The 18,701-nt window shown below is 29.5% G+C and overlaps 1 protein-coding gene across 2 annotated transcripts in view; it reads right to left on the bottom strand.

Moving 5' to 3' along the window:
• Nucleotides 1-15,419, bottom strand: part of LOC148308773 (neurotrophin 1-like) — a 39,970-nt gene extending 24,551 nt beyond the window's left edge. For both annotated transcript variants that reach the window (XM_088261148.1, XM_088261147.1), the window contains exon 1: nucleotides 15,203-15,419. In XM_088261148.1, the coding sequence (XP_088117274.1) occupies nucleotides 15,203-15,241 (39 nt within the window). In that variant the 5' untranslated portion in view covers nucleotides 15,242-15,419. The remainder of the gene's footprint in view (nucleotides 1-15,202) is intronic.
• Nucleotides 15,420-18,701: the final 3,282 nt, after the last annotated feature.

Consider the following 18,701-nt stretch of genomic DNA (forward strand, 5'->3'; position numbering starts at 1 on the left):
AAAATTGATATCTCAACAAAAATGAAGTAGAATATGGATGTATGGGCATAAAAACCCTTAAACCTGTAATAGGCTGGCTAATTAAGATGATCATTTCAATATATGTATTGATATAAAAAACTCCTTAATGGAGTAAAATCCAACACTTAAAAGTCAACAAAAATTTGGACACACTCAAAATATTAAAGTACATTTTTAATGTAAAAACTGGTTCGGCGTTTTCTTGTAAAAATTAATACGATAACTATCCCATCAACATTATTATTTATGTAAAAAAACGATTGTTGAAAAAAATAAACGAAACGAAGAAAAAACAATCATGCAAGTACGAATTCACTTATGTCGAAATGACGTAAGTAAAAGAATTAATAATAATAAATAATAATAAAACCCTTATCCGCACCCCAATGGTGCATAGGGCACTGCGTCATATAAACGCAGTGTTATCTTGATCGTTTTACACATGAAGGAAGGTGATCAGCCGTCCGCTTCAGGTGCCAGTCCAGGGTAATATTGAATAAATATGACAGTGAAAAAATCACTTATATTTATTTTACCCCCCTTGGGAATCGATCCCGGGACCTCCAGAACGGTAGCCGAGCGTGCTGACCATTGCACGTAGAGGAATTACCGTAATAAAAATCGAATCATATTTTTCATACTAAACCAATTAATAATTATTAAAATGAGAAATTCGGGTCGACATTATGAAAATATAAATAAATTCGGGAGTGATATAGTTGTGTTATCAAATATTGTTGCGGTAAGATAAAAGGTAAGGTTATCAATATCACCTTACATAATTATGGCCGAAAACTTACTTCCTGTCGTTGTATCCGTCTGTCGCAAGATTTCTACTGGTAAAGAACCGCGTAAATTCCCCCAAAAAAGCCAAGACAATCACTTTTTTATGCGATGTGACACTGAATTATGAGAAAAAAGTTTAGAATATCAAACTGATCTCATTCACTGACTCGGCAGTTACTTTGCGAAAATATCTATCCATTTTATATGTAACTTTTACTCGGTTAATACGAATATTATATTTATATTTGCACAGTCAAATGTGTATTTTGATAAATTCCTCATTATCAAACATCGTATGTAACAAAACTCGCATACAATTAAGAGTTGCGTTTTTGGGACGATGAAGGATGTGAATGGATAAGGTGATGTTTTTTATTATTCTTCGTGGGATATAAAGTAAATATTATTAATTCATCAATATTAACTTTTTTTTTAATTCTGCGGAACTGAATTCTTAAATACGTGTTTCACGCACGGTATTTAAAAATGTCGCTGAATATATTGAAACACGTGTTACAACATATATCATATAAACATATTGTAAATAGTTATATACCAAGTAAAAGTTAAATGTCAAATTGGTTTAAAATGTGTGGTTTTAAGGGTCTGTTTACATTAAACAAAGTGAAAAATAAATCATTTGAATAATCCATTTTTTGTCAGAACAAAGCGATGTTTAAAATACATTTATACCGACTAGATTCCAGAAATTTAAAAAAGGAAACCGAATGATATAGTTATATCCATCCTGTAGGAGTAATCATAAAAAGTTCACGCCCTTTAAACCGGATCTCTCGGACCGGTAAAAGGTAATATTAATTCAACTCGTGTCCTTGTAATTGTCAACTAGAAAAAACTGATTTTAATATGTTCGATTACAAATTGCCTACCATTCTGAATTTATTTGAAATATCTGAATTTATTGTTCACAAATATTATGTTTTCACGTGACCAAATTACTACCGGATACTACTAATCACTCACATATACATGTACATATGTAGAAAAATACATTATTATCCAATTAATTTTGAGAATAATGTAATATATTTTAATAATAATATTTTTTTGCAGAAAAAAGTCAAAATTTAATTAAGAATATATACGAGTATATACATATATATATATATATATATATATATATATATATATATATATATATATATATATATATATATATATATATATATGTATATATATATATATATATATATATATATATATATATATATATATATATATATATATATATATATATATATATATATATATATATATATATATATATATATATATATATATATATATATATATATATATATATATATATATATATATATATATATATATATATATATATATATATATATATATATATATATATATATATATATATATATATATATATATATATATATATATATATATATATATATATATATGAATATATTTTTAATTTTAATGGGACATGGTTATTATGTTTAAAACTTTTTTAAATATTTAAAACATAAAAATTTTGATAGCCACATTTACTAAAAGTTTATTTACATGCATAGTTTATAGAACATTTGTTGTTTATTGAGCTGATCATGTTTACATTATTTACGTCAAGAAAGTGGTATTTTACAAGTGTTTTTTAAAAACATTTATCATTATGTTATTCTATAAAATTAATACCAAATTAACAAATTATATCTTCACAATGTTGTCGTGTTTTATTATTGACAAAAAAACTCAAACAAATTTTCCCCTCAGCATAACGGCGTAAGCTATACTATAATACCTATGAATTAAGACTACCCTTATATAAGAAATTATACTTTAAAAAAAATCTGAATTAAACCAATTAATTTATATGAATATAAAAAAAATAAGCGGGCCAAGTGCTGAGTCATTAAGATAGGGAAAATACAGATGGAGCAATTTGACTGTTCAACGGATATGAGAACACCTTTTTTTATTCGTGTCGCAATTGTTATAAGTAATCAACTCTATTTTTAAGTCGGCAAATAACATCAACGTTTATTTTAGGTTACTTATTTATAGCTGCGCGGTAAGCATGATGCCTTTTCTTGACGACGCGAAAAGAATATCGATGGTACGAGTGAGTGGTAAAAAGAGAGATTTTTTCTCGAATATTTAATATCATCTTGATAGTGAAATAGTTTTTGGTTAAAATTTTTCAAGTATATTTTTACTCATTTTTATAAACCAATCTATAATCACAACAACTAAATACACCACAATAGTTAAAACACAAGTATTTTTTTTATTAATTGGGGAGTTAGTCGACCCCAAAAAGATAAACTGATGACATAATTCCATATTTATTTTAACTGCAGACAAATTCCATTTTGAATTGTTGGGTAAAATATCCAAAATTAAATACGTTTATTGGATTGAATTCAACTTTTATTTACATAATTATGATAATATGACACACGTTTCGTCTTATTAAGAAATTATCAAACACAGTTTTTGATAATGTTTTAATAAGACGAAATGCGTCTCATATTATCATATACAAATATGTAAATAAAAGTAGATTCAATCCAATGACCGTGTTTAATTTTGAATATATTATCCAGCAAGATATAATTCCTGTCGCCGGCAATAATTCGACAAGAGCGGCCCAACGAAGAGAAGCATGGAAAAATATAGAAGAGGCTGTGGAGAGATGGCTGAAGATGAAGATTAAACTTTTATCCAATTCCTGGATAAACCTTGAACTACACATTATGTAAAAATTGTTTCTATTTATATTAAGTGTAGTTCAAGGTTTTGTTGTCATAGATTTGTGAGCTGTATTTTCAGACGATTACGTATTTTACGTTTCGGGCTCTCGAACTCAACATCATGCTTGACGCACAGATGAATTACGCAAGTAGATATAAAATCACAGCCTCACGACTGTTTCTTGGTTTATCCAAACGATGAATCACTCCACGTGCTTTTTTATATAAAAAATGAGTGCAAATTAACAAAAGTACCTGTCTAACATTATATCTGCTTGAGGATCCTAGAAACGAAGTCATTTTCTCCATTTCAATTTTTTTATTATTTTTAAAATTTATTTATTAAAAAGCCTCCATTCTTTTACGAGTGATTTTGGCTCTAACAAATAAAATTGTAATAGAAATAAATGATATAAGAGGAGATTGAAAACGGTAAAAAACAGGGGAAAATAAATATTAGTAGATAAAAATAATCAACATAAAATAAATTTATACATAATAGTACGAAAATAATTTTCAAGCAAGAACACAGATCAAATCATAGAATAATTAATAATTACAAGTATGCAAATTTTCAGATGAACATAACAAGGGGATCACATTAGCGATAATTTTTGGACAATACGTTGATCCCCATAACATATTATTATAAGAATTTCGTATTTGCCAAATTTTGCCGCTAAACGATTTGACACTGTACCATGAATAATATGATTGGTCTTAAGATACTTCAAGAACAAAATCTCGACTTCGAACCTCCGAGATGGAGACTCTCCGATCCATAACTGGAAAAACATTGCGAGACCGAGTAAGAAATACTAACATCCGGAGGATGTGTAAGACGGAGGATATCGTGAGGTGGGGACGACAACGAAGGCGATACTGGAATGATCATGTAAACAGAATGTCAGATGACAGACTTCCACGTTTCGCACTTTAAGGAATCTCTGAAGGACGCAGACCCCCAGGCATACCTCCAAAAAGGTGGAAAGACAGCTGGGAGTCAACATCCCAAGAGCTACATGCGGAGGCACAAACAGATCCTTAGGATCTAGAAAAAGAAGAAGAAGGTCTTAAGTATTTTACACATTTAAAAACAGGAGAATGAAAAGCGTAGAAAATATTTTTTCCGATCATTTTTTAAATGGAGATGGAGTTAGCTGATGTTATTTCTAGGCCATTCATTGCCTTACGAGATACGGTGGGTTTCCCCGATTTGATCAATGAACTAGTAATCCAAGCACGTAATCATTTTTTGCCTACATTATATTTTTTCTTGAATGAATATTGCGTAATGTATGTGTATGAGTATGTGTCTGTAAATCGACACTCTTCTGACTATCTGTCGTATCTGCGTTAATGCAAATTTGACAGGAGACTGTTAACATTTTGGATGTGTTCAAATCCTTGTTCACAAATCTCGGGTTTTCCACTTAGGAATAACTTTTACACTGAAAAAGACCAAAATGCGTTGAAAAATTTCAATGCAAAAATAGCTCCTAAGTGTTGATAACCCAGCTTTGTGAACAAGTATTTGGACACACTCAAAATGTTGTAAAAAATGTAAATGATCATTTGTTCATAATCTCAAGTCTCTTAAATTGATTCAACGATTGTTTCAACTTTTCTATTTTAATACGCGCGTTTTTTTTATATATCGATGTAAATAAAAATGGAAATGTTAATATGTTGAAAATATTAAATTACATTTAAGTACGTGCATAATTCACCGAGTGCGTTGGAATTTTTTGCACACTGCTGCATTCGAATACGCGCGTTTTTAATGTTATGTTAAAAAAAAAAAACAATGGCAGCGCCATCTATTCACCGTAAAGGCAACACACGCAATTCTGACATTACTTATAATAGGCCTCATATGAGGGTTATCCGTAATTGTGGTAGCATAATATGGGAAAGTTATATTTTTATGATAAAATTAAGTTTGTTTCTTTATTTTAATATGATAAAACAGTGCAATAAATATAAATATTGTAACAATTTACTGAACAAATTATTATAATATCTGAAATAAAAAGATTAAAAATGTTATTTATTTATTCGGCATTAACTTTGTGAAATGACATATTGATGACTTTAAAAAAAACACTTGTATAATACCACTTATTGCGTTTTATATCATTACACACGACTTGTTTAGAAAACATCTGTAGTTTTTGAAACTGGTCGTGTGAAATGAAATCAACTTAATAAGTTGTATTTTTGTTATTTTTCTTAATAATAAAAATTTAATATGCCCGAATGAAAATTTTCACAACACTCTGGTACAACGATTCTTCGTTACATCGTTTGCAAACACAATAAGTTTTCCCCCTACATTTATTTTTTGTAGAACTACTTCGAGTAATCAAGCAAGTTATAATTTACAGTTGACAAATTTGTAAGATAAGGACTTTTTAACAAATTGGCGTCACTTTTAAATAAGCTATTTTTAAGACCTCATATGAGGGCTTAATGTAGGCAAGGGTAAATGCGTCATAGGTTGTGGGTAACCAATACGCTGTGTTGCAAGTCGGACTCTTATGACGTCAAACGAATTTTTCGGATGGACTAAAAAATATGGACCTCGCAAACACAGTAAAATTAATATACGAGCACGTCAGTTTACATGATATATGAGTGTTTATTTTTTAAACTCAAATTGGAAGCCAAGTTTGATGGGCAGCTATTCTATAATGGATAATTGGTTAAGTATTGTAAGTGAAATTTCAAGGTGTGTCAGGTTTATTGGGCGCATTTCGTTACTTGAGAGTGAAAAAATATATAGCTTAGAGAGAAAGAGAAACAGCTATACATTTCGACGCCACAGGAGTGGAGTAAAAGAGAACGATATATAAACAACAATACTAAACGAAAGAATATGATGCTGTCGCCCATGCGTGCGTTGTAGATATACATACATATTAGACGCTATATGTGAACAGATGATGTACCACACACTGCGTGAGTAATATTAATCACTGTGTTTTAATAAACCCCACGAATCAATATCGAAATGAATAGGTGCATTTTATATATTACATGTTAAAATCAAACACTGGTTTTAAGAGTGTACCATATTGTATTTTATTGTTAAAAACACATATGTATATATAAAATTTGTGACAATTGTTTCGCCTTGTTGTGACATTATCAAACTAATGCGATGGGTTGTATTCTTGTTATCTTGAAAATATCGAATCACAAACGTACGAGTATACCTCAGATTTTAGTTTTCACAAACCATCAATATCAGTATTACCAACTGAAGCACCAATCAATGACATTGTAAATATTGAATAAACTTAAAAAAATATGGAAATTTTGTATTGTTCTCTCTCTCTCTCTCTCTCTCTCTGTTTTACAATTTTTTTTCTTATGTTTCACTTTATTCACATGTACGCATTTTTTCAATTCTGAGTAGGTAGGTTATAATCCATTTTTCTGAGTGGAAATACATCATTATCGTTCGAGAATACTGCTAAAACAGGTTTTTTCGAGAACATAAATAGCGAGATAATGTTGGAAATAGGATGGTAATATTTATTTTATTTTATGAGCGGCAGACGAAGTGACAAATATTGAATGCCTGTATATATACAATATATTCATATATACACCATCTACCTTTTTCCTTAAGCCGGCATACTCGATAGCCAGCAACCTTATTTTCTTTGAACCCGGGTAACATTTAACCTAATTGATATTTTTGTCATTAAACACCGTTTTTGTATTGTACTGTCCGCCTCTGTAGTGTAATTATTGGTCAGCACGCTCGGCTACCGTTCTGGAGGTCCCGGATTCGATTCCCAAGGGGGGTAAAATAAATATAAGTGATTTTTTTCACTGTAATATTTATTCAATATTACCATGGACTGGTACCTGAAGCGGAGGGCTGATCACCCTTCTTTCATGTGCAAACAATCAAGATAACACTGCGTTTATATGACACAGTGCCCTATCCACCATTGGGGTGCGGATAAGGGTTTTTTTATTATTATTATTAATTTGGTATTGAAATTTTTTTTTATCGAAATATTTAAATGGTTTTAAATAGTAAAGAGTTATTGAAAAGTTAAAAAAAATTGTACACAATATTTATTCACCATATTCCGATATGTATTCCACAACAATTATGTAGCGAGGTAAGTCTGGCTTCTCGCGTATTCGGTCGTTTTCTGAATTTTTTGTTTGCGAATGCCCCCTTAAGGTCACATTACACTGTACACCAACAGCTGATCCATAAAAAATTAATTAATAAATATCTTCAATGCTCTAATCATTTTATTCAAAACTAGCTGTACTCGCCAACGCGTTGCTGTGACTCTTGTGAGTCTTGTTTAATGGAATAGAAAGAAAAGAGAAACATTTCTAATATGTTTAATTTCACAATTCTTGTAGGTAAACAATATTTTAGTAGCTGTCAAGAAGCTGTCCGCCTTGAGAAATTATCAATATTGCAAACCTTGCTGCTACCTTCAACAGATAGCGCTGCTATTGAGGTAAAAATAACTTGTTTTTAATTAAAAAGAAAATGTTTTTACCTATCAAAGTTTTAAAGCAATCGGTGAATTACTCGAGGAGATCTTATATTAAAAAAAAGTATTTTTATTTATATATTGTACATAGGTACTTACTTATTCATGTATTTTCTGGTTGCATTCGATTTTTTATTCAGATAAATATTTAATGATCAATGTATTCGTTACCGTTAATTTCTGAAAATAAGATTAATTGTATATTTTATAAAATTTGTAAGAAATTGTGTTTTTTTTCTTCCGTTCGGAAGAAAGTACTGGACTTCTGTGCTTTTTCTTGATTTCTATGATTTTGTTAATATTAAACCACTTTATTTAATTAAAAACAATTCTGCCTCATCGAAGATTACGGGATAACGATGTGCGAATGAATGCAAGGAAGTGCAGTCTGTGATTCGCCAAGTATATCGGTACCTTAGGGACAACCTTCGCAACAACTCGCCTCGTTCATTAGTGCTAATATTATAGCTAGGTATAATATAACACTACTGATAATTACTCGATCATTATACAAATGTATAGCAGGGTTGGCCAAAGCGTCGACCGCGTGTCTGATATGTACAATATGAAAAGTTTGAAAATATGCAATGTTACGTTTCCAGCGTGTTCGCTAATATGACAATATTTATATTATTTTTTTGACACCTCAGCATGGATGAAAAAGAGTATGGAAGTATGGGCATTTACGGGGCTTACGACCGTCATAGGCTGGTTTCAGTGGTCACTGAACACAAGTGTATGGTAACATAAAAAAAATATACCCATAATTAACAACCACACTACTTACATTTTTAAAATTTCTAGATACTTACTGTGTTTCGAGTTTGTTCAATTTATCAAGAAGATTCAAGAATTTGAGAAGTGTGGTTTTCAGTCAGTAAAAAAAAACATTTCAATGGATTAAATACACATTTCTACTTGTAAAATATCTCATTCTAGTTGCACGTTGTGCCTCTCCAAAAAAGAGACTAAGCTCTTGTGCTTCGAGAGGGACTTCCACTCACTATTAATCGATTGTACAAATTTAGGATATGAAACCGTATTTTTTCTTTGTATTACGTTTTAAAAAAAAAAAAGTAGTTTATCATAACAGATAATTCTTATTTAAAATATAAGCTCATTTTTTGCCCATTGTTTCGGCATTCATAGACATTATTAAATTATATCTAAACAATAACACTTGTTTTTTTTACCACTAGAGAAAATACTCGTAACATATTGTTACGACTATTTTCTGAAGCTACAGATGCTTCCATCTACAGGTTTGAATATAAACTCCCACGATATTGGCAGACCGCCACTTATAATAAAAAAAAAAACAGGTCGCTGCAGTAATCAAAAATTTGGTCAACCCTGTAATATATAATACCTACCAAACGACTTTATAACGTTATAAATGCTTAAGTCCGGAATAATTACCGTCTTACTTTGTTTTAAAAAAATACAACAGATAAACATATTTATTTTTGTTGCAATAAGTAATTTATGACGAATCACGGCAAATGCTATAGACACTATATGGAATTGTTTGTTATTTTTACTCGAAAAGCATCTATGAAGGGTTTTAAAATAAATCTTCTATTATCCGTAAAGAGCATCTTATCTATGACGGAGCATACATTGAATACAAATAATGTTTTCAACATTTTGAATGTGTTTTAATACTTGTTCACAAATTCGAGTGTTCTCGACTTAGGAGTCAACTATTTGGACAAACTCAAAATGTTGTAAATAAAAATAATTGTACAAATTACAAGTTATATGAAAAAAATATCATGTTTTTGGCGTTTTCCAGTAGGTATGTAAAAATATAAAAATATAAAGAAGGGCGTGTTGAGATGGTTTGGACATGTAGAATGAATAAGTGGGGAATGAATGGTAAAACAAATTTATGAGGCGAATGTAATTAGAAAAAGGAGTACATGTAGAGGAAGATAGAGAAAAACTTACGTACAGACGGAGTGCGTGGAAGTTTTTGGTATCGTAAAAGAAGGGTAATTATCTATAACCTAACTATGAGTATTTCAATGTTTTAGAATTAGTACATAAACCCTGATGATGACAAGGTCCTTGTTGAAACCGGTTAGAAAAAGTGTACCAATAAAAAGTGGTTAAAACAAAGTTGTTTTATTTTATAAAGATAAAGAACACTATTTCATTATATTATATTGTGTACAGAAAATCGTGCAAAGTAGGTTCTATAAGAATTTGGAAAGCATATTTTGTATTGACATTAAGAGAAAATAAACAAAAATAATCGGCGGTAGGTAGATAAGAACTTGAAGGCTTTATTGGTATTTAGTATTTACAAAAATTATAATCTTACGTGGAGAAACGCAATAAACCAACAAAAAATAATAATATTATTATAATGTGTGTTTTTACATTTCACTCTTTGCTTTCTCTTTTCTGACACTTCACCTTCTTTCAAAAGATATTCTTATGATGAACTGAATTTATTAGTACCATATTATAAGTATGTCAAACGTTTAACCAATCAAATGAATGTCCTTAAAAAAAGGGAATTCTGATTCCCCTGCAACCTGCCCATATAGCTCACTCCTTTATATATATTCACTCATATATAAAAAAACTTGTTTTTTCAGGAGTTCGTTTTTAAAGGTTAAAAATATAATAAAATGTATTGAAAATAAATATCAAGCCACTTATTGAACTTTTTACTGTGCAACAGTTCTTTTTAGGTAAAACCTGAATGTTTTGTCTCCATTTGAAAAATATTTAGCATATTAAAAAAAAAACACTTTCTACCCTGTTGCGGGTGTACTAAATTAAAAATATGCCTCTTTTGTTGGGATATAGAACATATTCTGGAATATATATGTGAAATAATTTCGAATGATTCTCACCCATGTTCCATTGGAAAAAGCTATATACTTCACAAATTCTCAACTGAAGGCCTGAATTCCACATCTTTTAAAATAACAACTAACGTACGAATGAAATCCAATAATAGTGCACCTTCATTTATTTAAAAAAAAATAATATCACATGAATGTTGAATTGGGAGAATGCTGGACGTTACACAAAAGTTAATAATATTGAAAATGATGCTTTGTTTTTTTACCGAAAAAAAGTAAAGATATTTTTATTCACATTAGTTAGTTCAACGATATCCGCTCCCTTTGTGGAGTATATGGAGTCCCGAAAATGCCTCCATGCTTTTATGTCGGCTACCAGCTCCCTTACACCTCCCAAGTCAGGTCTGCGTCCCGAAGTTAAGACGAGAGCTGCCGACGAATTGTCAGCAGTGGTCGTCCTGCCGAGAGTTCATCGTTAAATTATCAAATTAATTTTTAAATTCGTGTTATCCACATTACAACGTTAAAGCGTTAACATCAGTATTCAATCGAAGACCAGGAACGCTACTATTGTCCAAATGCATTGTAATGAAATTATAGTTAATTTTATTTTGTCCGCCACATGGTACTCGAAGGAAAAAATCACACTGACACCCATAATTGTCACTTAGTGACACTCCTTAATATGTCAAAGGCCACTTATGTCATGATAAATTGCCATTCTAGTATTACGGTCTACCATATTAGTCCATATAAACATTTCAAGGTGCTTAGTGCACTATGTATAAGGCCTCCGTAAAAATATATCATTTACAACATTTTGAGTGTGTATGTTTACAACATTAAATACTACTTCACAAATCTGGATTATCTCCAATTAGGAGTTATTTTTGACATTATTTTTGATATCTGAAGATAGATGAAGAAGAATACATTAGTCTGGGCATTTACAAGGCTTACGACCATCATAGGCTGGTTTAAGTAATCACTTAACATAAGTGTAACATTCACGAACTCTACCCATGATCGACAACAACACTACTTAAATTCTCGAAACTTCTTGATACTGTGTTTCGAGTTTGTTCAATACGTCTAGAAGATTCAAGAATTTGAGTAGCGTGGTTGTCAATCATGGGTAGAATTGGTGAATGTTACACGTGTGTATAGTTATCACTTGTACTAGAGTATGACGGCCGTAAGCCCTGTAAATGCCCAGACTTCCATATTCTTCTTCATCACGTTGAGATGTCAAAGTAATGTAAAAAAGACATAACGATTAGATCGTTTTCCTTCTGTGATTTTTTTGCATTGAAATTGGTGTTCCGAGTATATTAATTTAGTTTCAACGTGTAATTATCGTTTTTTTCTTTCTTTATATGTGTAATTTACAACTAACGAAACGCCACATCAAATTATTGGGGTACCTCCTGCATTGGAATGTGCGCATAGTAAAATTACATCGTCGAGAATTCATAGAAATGTGTTAGAAAAAATACTATTAAACAATGGTCTAGTACGCGGAAGGATTATGTATAATACACTCCCTTCTGTGTAATCATTATCACAAAATTACTGATAAAAAAGGTTCTCACTAGGTACTAAAAGGTGAACAGGAGTGAAATGGCTAGAACTTAAATGATATTTTTAAATATAAACTTTTGTAAAAGTGGTTAAAAATACTTTAAAAAGTGGTAAAAAAAGGTTAACGTGGTATATCATAAATCCATTTCCAGAAATGTATCTTGGTAAGTAATAACACAGTAATTACCTTCGTTGATTGAAAATAACACTGTGAACAACAATTTAAAAAAAAAAATTAGTACCATAATTCGAACAGTTTTCGGCAAGAGCGTTTTCTTGTTTAGGGATAGATACGTTCTAAACTTGAAAAGAGTAATTTGAGAGTTCAAATACAATAAATGTTGTACGTCTTTCCGTAATTTAAGAGAGTTGATAGAAAATAAAATAATAAAACAACAAACTTCAAAAGTGCAAACTGAATTTGATTCCCTTTTTAAAGCTGGATTACTGAAAGCAAGAGCGATTAAACAGCAACGTCACTTCACGATGAGTGTCCGAAGACAACATGTATAGTAAATAAAATTTTGTTTGTTTTGTTTATTTATATCTTAATGCTGTGTTTATATTTCCGAGAAAAAGTTTGTTTTATTTATTTCAAACCTATTTGCATATAACGGACTGTCGGCTTTAATGGACACCCCTCCCCTCAATTTGTATGAATTGAATTCATAGTTAGGTGAGTAGGCGTAGATAGGATACGTGATTGTTTATACATATATATATATATATATATATATATATATATATATATATATATATATATATATATATATATATATATATATATATATATATATATATATATATATATATATATATATATATATATATATATATATATATATATATATATATATATATATATATATATATATATATATATATATATATATATATATATATATATACATATTGTACAAAAAACAAATAGCGATAACACTGCTTTTATATGAAGCAGTGCCCTATGCACCATTGGGGTGTGGATAAGGGTTTTATTGTTATATATATATATATATATATATATATATATATATATATATATATATATATATATATATATATATATATATATATATATATATATATATATAACAATAAAACCCTTATCCACACCCCAATGGTGCATAGGGCACTGCTTCATATAAAAGCAGTGTTATCTTGATCATTTACACATGAAGGAAAGATGATCAGCCCTACGCTCCAGGTACCAGTCCAGGGTAAATAAATATAACAGTGATAAAATCACTTATATTTATTTGACCCCCTCCCCTGGGAATCGAACCCGGGACCTCCAGAACGGTAGCCGAGCGTGCTAACCATTACACATCGGAGGCGGAATATATGTACATGAATATATGTATATTTATTATTTATACATATATGGTACTCATATTTCTATTAAGCTTTTTTGGAAGCGATCAGTAGTTACATGTTACGACCACATGGTGAATTTCATTGTTTTATTTAAACAATTTCCAAGATATCATAAATATGCAAATAATTATAATTAATTGATCATTAGGTACGTCTATATAATTAACGTGCTTCAAGTTGATCGCTTCCTCAATAAATTTTATGAACTTAATATTTCTGGTTGTAGTATTTACAAGCAAATTCGTTTTGATGACATTGTTATGCTGAAATGCATAATGAATATGATATTCATATATTATTTTGTCGTTAGCAAAATTAGGAATATCATTGGGTAATTTAAATAATAAAAAAGACATATTGTACAAAAAACAAATAGCGCATCAAATGGTTTGGTTGCATAATAATTTAAGCAGAGTTTTAGATCGTTAAAAATTATCTCACCTTAGAACAAACAATATACCGTCGTTATTTTCGCATTTACAAAAAAAATATTTCCAAGACTGCTTATTTTTAAAATATTTGTTTTGCCTCTTTTCCAATGATTTATTTTCATATTCCAAACAGCTATATATACTTTTTTACCCTTATCTGCACCGAACGGTGTATAGCGCATTGCATCTTACTGCGCAGCGTCATCTTGATCGTTACTTGCATGAAAACAGGGCGATCATACTAGTGCTACAGATACGAGTCCATTGTTATTTTAAATAATTACTTGTATGAAACATAATTTTTTTTTTAAATCTACACCCCTAGTTGCAGAATTTAATTTTTTGGGTAAAAATAGTTTATACAGAATTGCAGTCATATTGGACACATCATTTTTAATTTCATGTCGTAAGGTAAGGTGAGGTCCTTACCGGTACAAGGGGAAACGATTCTTAGAAAAGAACTTAGTTATATAGAAATTTATATTTGTTATAAAGAATATATTTATTACGGGGAATATTTCGCTTAATAGTTGTTCGTTTTATGAAAGTTTAACCGTATTATATTCAAGATTGATAAAAAATCATAAAAGTATGTATAATATTTCAATAATATTTGAATTCTACGTTTAAATAAAAATATTTGAAATAAATTATTTTCCAGTCTTAAGAATAATAACTATAAACCATATATAAACAAAATATTTAAATTTAACTTTGTTTGATATTATTCCTCGTCTATTTGTATATCAACGATTGTATGAAATGCCATCACGCTGAAGTTTGTGAGCATTAACGAAAACAAACTAAACGTCATAAATAAGTCGATTTTTCTTTTATAATATTTAAGATGTAATAAATGGACATAAAATATTAAAAATAAACAAAAATCAACAAAATTTGAAGGCTAAATATCTACTTACCAAAACAGCAAAACAAATTAAAACGACTCCGTTAAACATTTTAGACAGTTCTTTCTCCGAATATCACTTTCAATACATAAACTGTTTGTTTGTTATGGTTTCGAAATCACAAGTCACTGAAAAAACAGACGTACAATCAAAATACGCCTTGTCCCTGAAACGTCAAAATGACCGGATTAAACGAACGTCCTCTACCTGCGACGAATGGATAGCGACTGAAATTGAATTACCAGATAGTATTTTATATAGGTATATTCTACCTTCTCAATAAAATTTTTCAAACAGGTTGTCGACTCACAATCGAGAATTTCATACTAGAACGAAACCACTTTATTAAAATGTCGTTTAATGAACACAGCAAATCAGTTGACACCATTATATCTTTTATACCTTTTGAAGTAAGCATTAATTTTGCTATCTCAGTTGATTTAGTACTGAAAAATGCATTGAGTGCACATGCAAAAACTTGCCAAATTATAACATGAAAACATTTGCTGCAATGTTTTATTTGAATTATTCCTCATAATCTTTAATATTTAATTTTTTTCTAAAAATAAGTATTTATTTTTCAAATCTTTAGAAATATAAATTTAAAACAATAAAACGAATGCTAGACTTTAAATAAAATGAGTTATTTGATAGAATAATTAAAATAAAAAATAAAACATCTTTATAAATTCAAATGCATATGTTCGTTTGTTCAAATCTTTAATCTTCTAACGTACAGTGTAAAGTATTTTCTAAAGTACAGGTGACCTCTCCGCTGGTCGCCCGGTGAATGAATTCTATGTTTACGAATATCTCCTTAACCTTTTCATAGCCGCAAATAAATTACGCCGCAGTGCTCAACAGGCCAAGTATTTTTTTGAAAAAAAAAAGTTGTCTAAAGAAATTTTTTTTTGTTGTTTTTATTGAATTATAATTTACTTACCAAATATTATATCCCGCATCGATTGTTAGAGTTTTATTCTTGAAGTTAAACCAGTTTCAAATTTTCAGGGTTGTCACACTAAGTCGCACACGCAAGTTTTTATTAAATTTAATATTAACACACAACTATTATTTATCAATGGAATATTTTAAAATAATAAGAAAAACACAAAAAAATTGAGCAAAATAAAAACCCCTGGCGTTCAAAACAATCGATTAAAATAATCAATATTTCAAGTGGTTTGAGTGGTAGCCCTAATGACATCTGTCAACTGTCAGCTGAAAGTGATACCGATAAATCACTTAAAAGTATTTAAAAACTTTATAAAATATTTTGTGACAACTTCAACTGATGGCAATGTATGTTCCGTTTTTGACAGATTGTCAATATGAGTTAAAACTGCGGAGTAATACGTCACCAAAAGTACTGACGAGATATCTCGTCTCTGGCCATACGGGCACTCCGCCATTTGCCGAGATATCTCGTCTCTGGCAACCATCGGGTTAAGAAATTTGTGGACATAGCTTACTCCATTTGAATATAGTGTAGTAAGATCTATAATCCATATGAAAATTTATCATTATGAAAATTTATTTGTAATTTCAAGTGTCTTTATTTAAATAAAATAAATAGAATGTGTTTTCAGGAATTTATATCTTTGTACCTAAGTTTTGCGATGTACCCTCTGCTTGTTTATCATGAATGGGATAATGACTTTTAAAGTACTTATACCTATTTACAGTTCCTTTGAAAATAATGGTAAGCACTATAATATTTACCAATTTAATTTTCAAACAATAAGACCCGACGGTGAAATGATTTATTTTTGAAGTACTTTCTTAGAATTCAATCGTAAGTACGTAGTTAATCATTTTTGACTAAAATTTTTTTTTTTGTATTCTACAAGTGCAGGTTATATTATTATTTCTCTGTTCATAAAATATTAAATGTTGGAACTGCTAGAAAGGTAGAAACATTAATTTATATTTACTTCATTTAAATTAATTTTATTGTACCTAAATATATATTAAATAATTACATATTTCTAGTAACGTGTTTTTATTATTTTTATTTTTATGTTATAGCATTAACTTGGTAGTTTAAATATTTTATAATTTTTTTCATAAAATGTTATATTGTACTCACCGATGTTTTGTTTACTGGTTTCGAGATGTACCCGTCTCTTCGTTAGGACAATCACTACACCAGCATGCAAATAATACTACACATCACTTCTTTTTCCAATCCTTATCTGCACCCAATGGTACATAGGGCACTGCATTGTATAGAATCAGTGTTATCTTGATCGTTAAACACACGAAGGATAGGTGATCGCCTTGCGCTTTAGGTACCAGTACCAGTGTCATATTAATATTTTATTTATTGTTTCGGCACTAACATTGTGGTAAGACATGTTACAATGATTAAAGAAAACACTTGTTTTTTAACACTTGAGTAAAAAACAAGTGTTTTCTTTAATCATTGTCATATTAATACATATTAGACTAAAAACTCACTAATATTCATTTCGACCCTCTTGGGAATCGAACCCAGGACCTCCAGCATGGTAGCCTAGCGTGCTAACCATTACACTATATAGACGGACGAGTAAAATTCTAAAACAAACAACAAATCACTACTACATTTAGCACTATTCACACACTTACAACTATACAAAATATTGATAACATACGTTTTTGGTCGATCCGAGGACTAACATGCGCTAAGGTTTACATAAAAACATGCACTAAAGGCCGAGGTCTAACATGCACTAAGGATGTAAGTCAAAATAAGTCGAGATAATGTTGTAGGCTCAAAGTAGGTGGGGTCTAAAATGGATAGCGACAAATATTAATTATTCAATGTTTTTTCATTGATTTTTAGCATTGACTTTGTAGAATTTATTTATTTATTTATTTTCATAATACATAGATACATTCAATAAACATACATATTCATTTCATATACACATTTATTATACGTATTACGGCTCTTTAGGCATGGCCTGTGTTGAGCCGAATACTAACATGGTAATACAAAATTTATATATATATATATATATATATATATATATATATATATATATATATATATATATATATATATATATATATATATATATATATATATATATATATATATATATATATATATATATATATATTTTTTTTTTTTAATGATTAGATTATAAACATAACATACAGGAGATACAAAAATAATTTATAGTTTAAGGTTTTTCAATGTGATAATTACACCTGGACTTTAATCAATTCACTTTCTACCTTGTCCCTTCCAATGTTAAGCAACCATCGACGGACACTGTTCTTAAAGAATACAATTATCATTTAAATATACCTAAATATATAACACTGTTATTAGACATATTTTAAGTTAAATAATGTTGATACGATTAGTTTCGAGAACTATAGGTGTTCTGAAAAAGTCGTGTTTACCTTTATAAACTCAATAGTGTTCTTATAAAAGTGTTTATTTTTATATTTAGATTGCATTTTTCAATCCGAATTTTCTGTCATTTTGAATCAACTGTGATTGTAATTAGCCTACATA

This window comes from Brachycentrus maculatus, unplaced genomic scaffold (assembly GCF_059751285.1).
Source record: "Brachycentrus maculatus isolate JH-2025_06_01 unplaced genomic scaffold, ASM5975128v1 h1tg000148l, whole genome shotgun sequence".
NCBI lineage: Eukaryota > Metazoa > Arthropoda > Insecta > Trichoptera > Brachycentridae > Brachycentrus > Brachycentrus maculatus.